General features: G+C 34.8%; 1 protein-coding gene across 1 annotated transcript; it reads right to left on the reverse strand.

Moving 5' to 3' along the window:
- Positions 1 to 841: 841 nt before the first annotated feature.
- LOC107730566 (CD302 antigen-like) lies at positions 842 to 10,037 on the reverse strand. The gene is made up of 6 exons (XM_016541422.1): positions 9,930 to 10,037; positions 7,817 to 7,942; positions 7,598 to 7,708; positions 3,928 to 4,110; positions 1,698 to 1,721; positions 842 to 1,480 (listed from the first exon to the last, which is right to left on the reverse strand). Exons 1-6 carry the CDS (start codon positions 10,015 to 10,017, stop codon positions 1,278 to 1,280), a joined length of 735 nt encoding a protein of 244 aa, XP_016396908.1. The 5' UTR covers positions 10,018 to 10,037; the 3' UTR covers positions 842 to 1,277.
- Positions 10,038 to 11,169: the final 1,132 nt, after the last annotated feature.

The raw sequence follows: 11,169 nt of genomic DNA on the forward strand, positions 1-11,169 counted from the left end.
TAATAATAACAACAACAAAAATAAAAATAATATATAATAAAATGTAGATTTTTTTTCTGAATAAATTTTTCATTAGGCTTGGTTAAAGATGAGGGTGATGAAAATGTATATAGTATACAGTGTTCGAATTGAAGTTCAATAAAACTTTAGGGGGGGGTCCCCTGGTTTTTCAATAAAACTTTAATACTTAAAATGAAGTTTCGATTGCTGTATTAAATTTAGACCTGCTTATGTTACATCATATTCTATTTTTACAGCATTGTACTCATTGTAACCAATCACACACGATTCTGTTGAGCTTAGGAATGCAGTAGCCAATCAGAGGCGTTCAAACAAGTCATCGCTGAAACTGAAAGTTTTTTTTTTCCCCACATCATAAACAACAATGTGCAGATGTACGTACGATGTAAGTTAGAGATTCATTTATCATACAGTGTATGGACAGCTTCATTGATTATAAGAGGAGTTATGAGTGCTTAAACACTAGCTAGACTGAATGCTCATTTAGAGTGTGTTCTTTCACGTGATTCAATATAATAAAATGCATTTAGAATGCTCCCAAAATTCAAGATATGGGGGCAGAAAATGTATATATTTATATCATTTCGTATAGTTGATCAATATCACAGAGTGCCATTTTTTTTTTAAATCACAAATGTGATATTGATTTTTATACAACAGTTCAATAAACAAGTAATAATACAAATAATAGATAATATATTCAGATAATATTTTCAGACAATATTAATTTTATGTATAAAATTATATATTTTTTTAATTATATTTTTCTTATTCATTACCATCAGGCAAGGTATATATATATATATATATATACTGCACATATATATAATTTAGAAATTTTTCTGATTATTTTTCAGCTTTTGCAACCAGCCTGTGGACATGATTAGCTGTAAGGACACAATGAAACTAATCTCAATGTCAAGTCACATGAGACAAGCAGCTCAGAGAAAATATTAGTAAAGCAGAATCACTAAAGAGTTGAGTCTTCAAGGAGAAGGAAAAGATCAATGTGCTTAATTTTCCTGCGTAATAAAACCCCAGCAACTGTTTTAGGTTTATTTCACACATGGCATTCAGACAGATCATATTTCCCCACACATCCCTCCATTCCACCCCAGAGAAAGAGATAATTTGAGTCACGACTGCCTCGTTTTGTTCTGCGTGGACCGTCGCTGAGGAACCAGTAAAAAGAGAAGAGTTCACAGTCTCCCGTGAACGCCTGCTGATTATTCTCACCCGGGCACGGATGAAAAACACTAAGGTACCACCTCGATTTCTTCAGCTTCTATCAAGCAGGCCTGATCGGTGGACGGGGATCTGAAGGGCGGGTGGTACTCGATCAGGTTGAGGATGGATGAGCCAGAGTTGTTTCTTTGGTGAAAGAACCAAACCATTGCAGAAACTAGCATTATCAGCGCCACGCTGATGATGACCAGAGCTGACAGAAGAGGACTGCCCTCTAGAGATGAGAGAAGAAAGAAATAGAATGATCAGGATGGTTTCTGATGGTTTAAATGATTTACAATGAACATGACGGCTTCAAACAAACACAATTATGGACATTATGTCTTTTAGGGAAAAAAAAAAGAGGAGACAAATGGGGAAAACTCACTTAATTTAAGTGTACAGATATAATAGCAAGATCACATTAACAACAAAAATAAGATCATGCTTACTCGGTGGGCTTATCCAGACTGCCTCTGAAAAACAAATAAAAAAGATTGAAAGTCAAATTACACTCTAAAATCTTTATGGGCAAAGCATACCAACATTTTATCTTCCATAATGTTGGAAACTAAAAATATGCACTAGTACGTTCTTTCCACAAATGTACTATTTTATATTATTTTAGCAAAATTATGATATTACATCATTCACTGCACCTGAAACCTATGGATGGCCAAATGAATCATTAAATAAATATTTGAACATGTAAGAACTAGAAAGTTCAAAGACATCGAGATTTAAAAAGGTGACATTCACTAATGCCGAGTAATGTGCTGACAACCGTAACTCTGTTACCCAAAATGAAATGTCAATAAAAACCATCCAAAATGAAAAATGAATGCTAAAATAAAACGCAACAGACATTTATTAATTGGTTTAGTCATTTAATAATTAATACATTTTAAAATGTTTTTATTAACTATTTAATAATTATTATTAATTATTTACATAACTGTTATTTAAATATGTATTTAGTGATTTAATTTTGAGTAAACTGGCCCTCTGTAGAAACCAGCTCAATACTTCAAATAAACAAAAATAAGCAAAAAGCACCTTTCTCCATTGACAGCCATTCATATCTAACTGGCCATAGAACTAGAACTATTATTATAGCTGTAGGTGCATGCTTGTCCATTTTACGATCTTGGTCCTGTCACGTTGTTTGTACTTGAATAGATTGATAATAATACACAATGTCCATACTTTAAATAATAAACTTGGATATTCCAATCCATTTATTGTCTCCTTCTTGATTCAAAATTTCAAACAGCAACAAACCATAAAGAAGTAAAAGTGTCTAATTACTCAAGTCCATCACGACGCGTCAGAACCAAGATCCTAAAATGGACAATCATACACTTACAACTTAAAGTCAAAAAGTTTGTTTGACCTTCTTCATGCACACCCACTATGCCAATTCAACAACATAAATTTGCGGCCTCTAGTGGCTTGAAAGAAAACATGAAAAAAATGGCTCCTACAATAGTGGCTCCAAAAATGGCTCCTATAATAGTTAACTAAAACTAGAAAAAAAATTGCATGTATTTATTATATTTTTACTTAAAGGTCCCATATTTTACACCTTTCTGGAGTTTTATTTTAGGTTTTGATGTCCTTAAGAATATATATTTGCGGTATAAGTACCAAAAACCATCTCAATATATTTTTACAGCTCCTTTCTCAGGAGCTCTGCTGAGAACAGGTCGATTTTGGCCTGTCTAATTAATATTCATGAGCCTCTCTTCTGATTGGCCTGTTGTTTTCTGAGTGACGCACGGCCAGGCCAACCACAGGTAACTAGGGTCAGCCGACGTCACAGCGCTAACTGGAGGCAGCTAAACAAAGCCAATAGCATCTGTCTGCGGACTGCAAGACAAAAGGGGAAACTGGAGGCGGCCCATTCAAACCAGCGCAGATTCGGCTACATAAGAATAAATGTTTACTGAAAAAAAAAATAGACAGACAGATAGATCGATAGATAGATAGATAGATAGATAGATGATAGATAGATAGATAGACAGATAGATATACATAAACTTGAAGTTTCAGCTAGTTGACAAAGCAACATTTCTCATTTTCATTTAGTTTAACAATGTACTAAAATGAATAAAACTATATAGAAATGGTATAAAAAAAATAACTACACACAACAAAATTACTAAAACTTTAACAAAAATTAGGATAAAAATGGAAAACACAAAAATAATGAAAAACTATAGTAGCATCTCAATTGACCCTTCGCAAAGACCCGCCCCCTTAGTTACTGTTGCTATGTCCGACAAGCCAAGGGGCTCTCACGGCACACATCAGGTTCTCACGCAGTGAAAAATACACCGCGGAGCAAAGAGGAAACTGACAGACAAGACAGAGCAGGTTACCTTTGGTATGAAGAAATTCAAACAATAAATACCAATTTGTTGCTCTTTAATGTGTCGTGACAGATCCTCTTTACTAGTTACAGCACAAAATCGACATCAGGAGGTATCTTATCTCAACCGCGGAAAGACGTCAATACACACCGTTTTTTAAGTTCAACTCCACTGACGTTAATCTACTCTCCTGTCTGGTTTGTTTGTCGGACAAAATGGCAGATTCAGCGTTATGATTGGTCAGATCGCCGAAGGGTCAGTTGTACTGAAATAACACTGAATTGCCCTAATCCAAGAAGTGTGCACTTACTCGTCTTACACACTACTCCGTTCTCAGGTTCATCCGTGCAGCTGACGTTTTCCCACTTCCCTGTGTTAGAGTGAAGAACGACACACGTGTCCAAGAGAGGCAGATCAGTGTCATCAGAGCCGCCGTCCTCCCTGTTACTATAGCGCAACACGCTGTTAACGTCATGCCACTTGAAGACATCTTCTGCAAGACACATAGAGAGAGATATGCTTGTAATGAGACATATTTCACAGAAATTCTCAGTGAAAACAAATGATGCACTCTACAATAAGGATCGGTTCAGGGTGGTTCAGATTTGTACTTTCCTTGCTATCATTTTCACTGTGAAACATGTTTCACAAGTTCCCCTGCACATATAATCCTTCAATATAATGAAGGTATAAACGCATAAAGCCCACTTGGACAGCTTAATAATGAAGCAGCCTAAGTAATAAAGTAAAAGAAACTGGATTGCCAGTAGTGATGTAAGCAGCTGTTTATATATTCGTTGTGATGCGTTATGATTGACAGGATTAGCTCCTCCCAATCCTTCATTTAAAACTCAATGGCAAAAAATTTTTTCATAAAAAATAATATATTATTTTTTCAAATATAATAATAATTAAATACAAATATAATTTAATATATTATATATATTTTTCAAATATAATAGTTTATAAAAATAATATAATAAAAACTATATATGTATATATATATATATTCCCCACACAACACAAAATTTTCTTTACCAAAAAACAATTTGATTAATTGTTTTGATTAATTATCAAAACAAAATTTTTTTAATAATTACAGATTCATACACACTTTTGCTGTTAAACAATGACATAAAGTGACTTGTTTATCGTTTTCAACCTATTCTAACCGTAGTGTCCAAGACTATGACAACTTATTCTTGCACTTGCAACAAAACCTCATCTGAACAACATTAGCATAAAAACACATGTAAACACCTGATGAATGAAATATAATGCAGCACTGGCCTGAATCTCTGTCACATCAGGCCATTCTTACTGAGCCATGAACACATGATCAAAGTTCACTTTGTCCTCTGGTTCATTGTTCAATAACTAAGTGAAGTCTTTCATCGTGAAGCCTAAACAGACTGATGTAAACGTGTGGCGTCTGGAATATGTTTCTATAGTTTTCACTTGAAAGCATCTGGGCTCTGGGTGTGGATGATGTATTCTTTGAATCCACAAACCACCCGATCAGCCCCTAAAATAACAGGATTTCCTTGTGTTGTGAGACGACACGTGTGAAAATCGCACTAGAGGAAGACGGCTCGGAAAGTTGATGGGTGTTTACATGTACATTATGAATGGACTTCTGATATAACCTGAAGATACAGAGCAACGTTAAAGGGCCAGTTCAAAGACTTTGTCATCATTTACTCACCATTTAAACCGGTCAATGTTGTCAAACCTACACAGCGTGTCAAAAAGCACCATTTGAATTAGGGCTGGGCGATAATTCGATAACGATAATTATCGCGATATGATTTTACTCGATAAAACGATATGAAGAGTTCGATAGATGCTCGATATAATGTTTATGCACCAAAAGCGGAACGAAACAGCATGACTCATTTAAGTCTCACAAGAGCAGATGCGTTTACTCGGTCACGCGACACTAAACAGCGGTGTGAGATCCAGTGTGAAGTGCTTGAATTCAGCGAAGAACTCTGTGATTTAAACTAGTTTAGAGCCAAACAGGAGAAACACTGTGTGCAACGAGACAGTCAGAAGGCTTTTCAATCTATACATCGCCATCATTTACCATGGATTTTCTGCAGTAACACTTACTGCACCATGGTATTGTGGAAGAAATGTGGGATATTCACATTGAAGTTTATTACAGGGGCAGTGGTATATAACTGTACTATGTATTTGTGATTAAGCTATAGCATGTGTGCATTTATAGTGTTTTTAGACTACTGTTTTTCATACAAATAGGCTACCTAAAAACCATATAGTTCTATTTTTACCATGGTATTGTGGTTCTATATGTGTGGTTTTAACTGTGTTTATCATGATTTAAATGTATGCTGCTATGGGAGACCAATGCTTAATAAAAAAAACCAACAAAAAAAACAAACTTGGTCAGAATAAATTTAACCATATGAAACTGAGATTTCAAAATTTTTTACAGATGTTAATGATTTTGATAATGAACAAAAATTTACCTCCGCATCCTAACTCAAGCTACTATCAAATGTGCATTTCTAAGAGACAAAAAAGTAATATTATTATTATTAATATTATCAGGCAACCCAAACCTGTTTCTTGATTTGAAACAATATCACTCATTAGAACATGCAGAAACTAAGAAATACATTTTTCTATTTAGATATTTATTTTGTTAAATCATTATAATGAGCCCAAATTAATGGTCTGGTTTCTACAACTTTCACTTTGGAGCAAAAATCTGGCTTTAAACTTTTTTTTTTTAGATTTATCGTGATAATTATCGATATCAACTGATTATCGTGATATTTTTTTTGGCCATATCGTCCAACCCTAATTTGAATTGAGAATAAGTACAGTAGAACAGCTTGAACATTCTTCCTTAAATTTCATTTTGCGCTTCATGTACAAAAGAAGAGCTCAGAATAACATGAGTGTGAGAAACCGGTGCTAAAATATTTATTTTTGCATAAACTAACCCTTTACACCTTAAAGTACGTATGATTCACTCAATTAGAAGGCATACAAAGTGTCAGCAACACCAGACATGCTCAAAAATAACTGAACAGACTGGTGAAGATTTTCCAAAGCACTTCTCCTTTAACAGGCTCGACTAAAAGCACTGACTATGCAACAGTCTGGTAAACAACTCTTTGCCAAGGCCTCTGGTCTGAACAGATTAGTCAAGTTCAGCTGCAGTCCATGTAGAGAAGCTGGACCATGTCCAATAATCTGCTTAAACATGTACGGCATAGTTTTGTTTTGTCTTTAAGGGGGAAAAATCTTATTTTCAGAACATTTTACTATTTGATTCAATGCACAAGTTATATTTTACTTCATAAAACAGAACTTGCACAATGAATTAAATAGTTAAAAATCATTGAAATTCCTTTAAATTCAATTAAATAGGATTTGCATAGCGAAGAACAAAAAAGCGATATTGTAGACAAAAACTTTTTTAATTCTGAAATTTACTCATTATAATTGACTAAATTGACAAATATAATTGACTCACTAAATTTTTTTTTATCATTTCACACCAAAATTGTACTTTCTTGGTAAAAACAATACTTTAAAATCAACATAAAATTATATTCACAACCCATATTACTTTTCTGTAATCTGACGCATCTCTGAATGAAAACAGGATATTCAATAAGAAAAAAGAATCTAAGGCGGGACTTGAATTTATTCAGGAAATTGATTGGCTCCTGAAAAGTGGGTGTTACTTTCCAGAATGAAAGGGAGGGGTTTAAAGTAAAATAAATTTGTGATGTCCGCCAAAATGGAAAGTTCTTTCAGAGGTGGAGCAAGTTAGTACTGTACAATTTGCTAAAAGATTACGAAAGCAAATATTTTTGTGCACTGATGAAATGTTTACAGTAAGATACCGCATTAGAAAAGCAAATATGTTAAATTCTGAAGTTTAAAGACCTACAACTAGGTTTTGAGACACAGGAGTGTTTTCGGATGAAGATCAAACTTACCATCGCTGTCGTAGTACATTCCAAGCCAGACGCTCATTTTGCCTTTCCATACAAAAGGGCTGTACTTAATGATGAAGTTATTCTCCTCTGCACTTTTTACTGTCAAGAGATCTAAAAATGCAATAGGGAAGGTTAAACTGTACCATACAGTGCATAAAAACAATAGACAAGTTTACATATCAGTGTGTTACAGTTTGCAAATTGTAAAGAATTAACCACCATATCCTCTGCACATGTCTTTCGCATCTTGAAGGGAGTAGCTTTTGGCGATGTCCTCCTCTCCATGGACGAAGTGATAGCAGTTGAGGCCGAACGGCAACCACGTGCGTCCATCTGCAGGACAGTCTGTCCGGAAAGAACTTTTAAAATCTCAACAAGAGTCCTAAGGCAACAAATGGTATAAGCTCTCTCTTCCATGCTAATTTGAGGTTTTGTTTTAACCAGCCATCAAGCGACAGAACATTTTGATGACATTTTTATTTATATTTCTTTCAAGTCTTGCTAAACAGTCCCGCCCACAGAGAAATGTCATTGGTTCAAAATCACCAAACATCATATAAGTCAAGTCATGGACTGGCTGTGATTGTGTTGTCATGCAGCATTTGATTTCAGTGAGGACAGATTTTTTTCCCTCCCAAAGGAATACATAAGAAGACATTTGAACTTAAACAGCAGTTCATGGTGCCATTTGTCAAACTCGAAAAGACATAAAAACCTCAGAAAAGTTCCACAAAAGCATAATAATGGTAGTGACTTTTGCACTATTTCTGAATCAAGAAAAATAGCTTTCATATCTCTCAAATCAAATTTAGTGCCATGCAATAGGTCTGAATCACATTTGGTAACAAGAAATGCAAGAACTAATGATGTTTAGATAATGTCATGAACAGTGTTGGCGGTAACGCATTACAAGTAACGGAGTTAAGTAATCAGATTACTTTTTTTCAAGTAACCAGTAAAGTAACGCATTACTTTCTAATTTAAAAGAAAATATCGGAGTTACTTTTTCAAGTAAGTAATGCCAGTTGCTTTGTTTTCCCATGTATTGACTGACTCTCCTGTCCTCATGTTGAGAGAAACCAGCAGTGAGGCGTTGTGTGCGCTGTGTGAACATGATGCTTACTGTACTTCTAGATTCAATGTATTTACTCATCTCACTCGCACAAAAACAGATTCAGTATTTCCTCAAATGGATAAAAACATTGAAATGCAAACTCAGAATATGAAGCAAACCTGCAATAAGTAAATATGTTTAACACAAATATCCTTTATGTATTTTTAATCTCATTTTATTAACCAGTGTCTGTGCTGCTGACCTTCGATTATCCAATACAACCATACTAATAAGCAAAAATGACTTTAGATAAACATAACATTTGTGTTTTTTCTTTTTTTCTTTTATTGCTGAAGAGTGTTGAACTTTCTACTCCATCCTAACCCTCTACTGTACAGATGTGAATTTACATTTCCTTCAGCCTGAGGCTTATTCATTTCACTTTTGGTGTGAAAGGGCTTTTACATTTGCCAAAAATAGAACTTTTTATATTAAAAATCAAACAAGCAAGCCCAGCCCAGAGGAGAAAAAGTAATGCAGAAGTAATATAATGTATTGCTTTCCATAAAAAGTAACGCAATTAGCTACTTTTTTTGAGGGAGTAACGCAATTTTGTTATGTATTTAAAAGTAACTTCCCCAACACTGCTCATTAACGTCTAAAGTTATCATATGGCTTCAGAAGATTTGTAATATAGCGCAAACGTCGTATAGCACCATACAGGTGTGTGCATAAGTAAGTTTATGTAAATAATGACAGAATTTTCATTTTTATATAACTATAAAAAGATTTAAAGATTGCAGTCTATTACTTCAAAAATAAAGACTTAATTTCAATTACGTTTGCATGCATGAAAATCATAATTTCTCGAAAACCCGATATCTCTTTCTTGATAGCTCTTTAAGAAATCCATTACGGTTTTACAGTATTGATAACTGTAATTATGGTATTACCAAAACAACATATAGCATATGTGGAGCTTCCTCTTTCACTGACTAGTTCCCCCCCCAGTCTTATTAAGTTAGTAGTCAAAGCTCGTGATGCAGAGCTACTGACATGAAGACAAGTTCATTGACATTCAGTTTCAGAACCTTTAAATAGAATTCAAAATAACAATCTGTAAGTGTTTCTCATGGCGAGACGAGTGGAGATCTCAGATGAACTCGCGTACGCACTGAAGTTCACTGTTGTTTGAGTCGCCAGAAAACAAACCAAACAGTCACGAGCTTTGCGTTAAACGCTTAACAGATCAAACACTCACTAAAGCAAACCACTCACCGGCAGTGTCCTCTCCTTGCGCGAAACGGCACGTAGGAATGAGAAAAACTATGTAAAACAGCGTGAAAAGACGAGAACTGGAGCCCATGTTTTCAACACAGTTTTCAGTTTCCGCGTCACACACACACACACACACACACACACTTGTCTGGTTTGCTATCCTTGTGGGGACTCTCCATAGGCGTAATGGGTTTTCTACTGTACAGACCGTATATTCTATTGTCCTACACCAACCCTACACCTAAACCTACCCCTCACAGGAAACTTTCTGCATTTTTAGATTTTCAAAAAACTTCATTCTGTGTGATTTATTAGCTTGTTTACCCGTGGGGACCACAATTTAGGTCCCCACCGTGACACGAGTCCCCATGAGTCTGTGTGTATTCAGGTTTAAGTCCCCACCAGAATAGGAAAACAGGTACACACACACACACACACACAATATCAACAATAACAATTTATTTTCATGATTACTACAATTTGGCAACACTTTCAAAGTAAATAAACCACGTACAGTACAGAAATAGAAAATATAGAAGATAAATAGGGAGGAGTAAATAAAATAACTAAAAAAAGAGAAAATGTTAAGTAGAAACATAGTAATTAGAAACTGAATGGCTAAATAAATAAATAATAAAGTATTTTTATAATATCTCGCTCATTACATGAGTAATGAAAAAACAATATGAAATTATCAATACTGCTGAAAAAAAAAAACACAATAGAAACCATTACAGGATTTAATTTAATTATTTGTGCATTTAGCAGACGCTTTTATCCAAAGCAACTTACAGTGCATTCAGGCTATACATTTTTTACCAGTATGTGTGTTCCCTGGGAATTGAACCCACAACCTTTTGTGCTGCTAACGCAACGCTCTACCACTGAGCCACAGGAACTAATTTGTAGTGGTTTTACTGGCTATAATGGGAATTATACTGGTATTAATGGAAACTGCATAGTGCCTCTTGGTCTCTACTGGAAATTGGTCGCCTTCTATTGGTGGCTTGTTAAAACCACTGAATCCTAATGGAATATGTCAAAAAACACACCACAGGAAGCCATGTTTTAATGGTTTTAATGGTTAAAATTTGATGGTTTATAATGTTTGTAATGGTATTTGTAGTGGAAACCATTAGAATTTCTGTGATTGGTTTATATTGTTTTTTTACTTAAACCAGCCTAAACTGGTGTGCTAGTCTTAGCTGGTTTAAGCTGGTTTGATGATCTCTATGATGAC

This window comes from Sinocyclocheilus rhinocerous, unplaced genomic scaffold, assembly GCF_001515625.1.
Source record: "Sinocyclocheilus rhinocerous isolate Xijiao unplaced genomic scaffold, SAMN03320098_v1.1 scaffold818, whole genome shotgun sequence".
Taxonomy (NCBI): Eukaryota; Metazoa; Chordata; class Actinopteri; order Cypriniformes; family Cyprinidae; genus Sinocyclocheilus; species Sinocyclocheilus rhinocerous.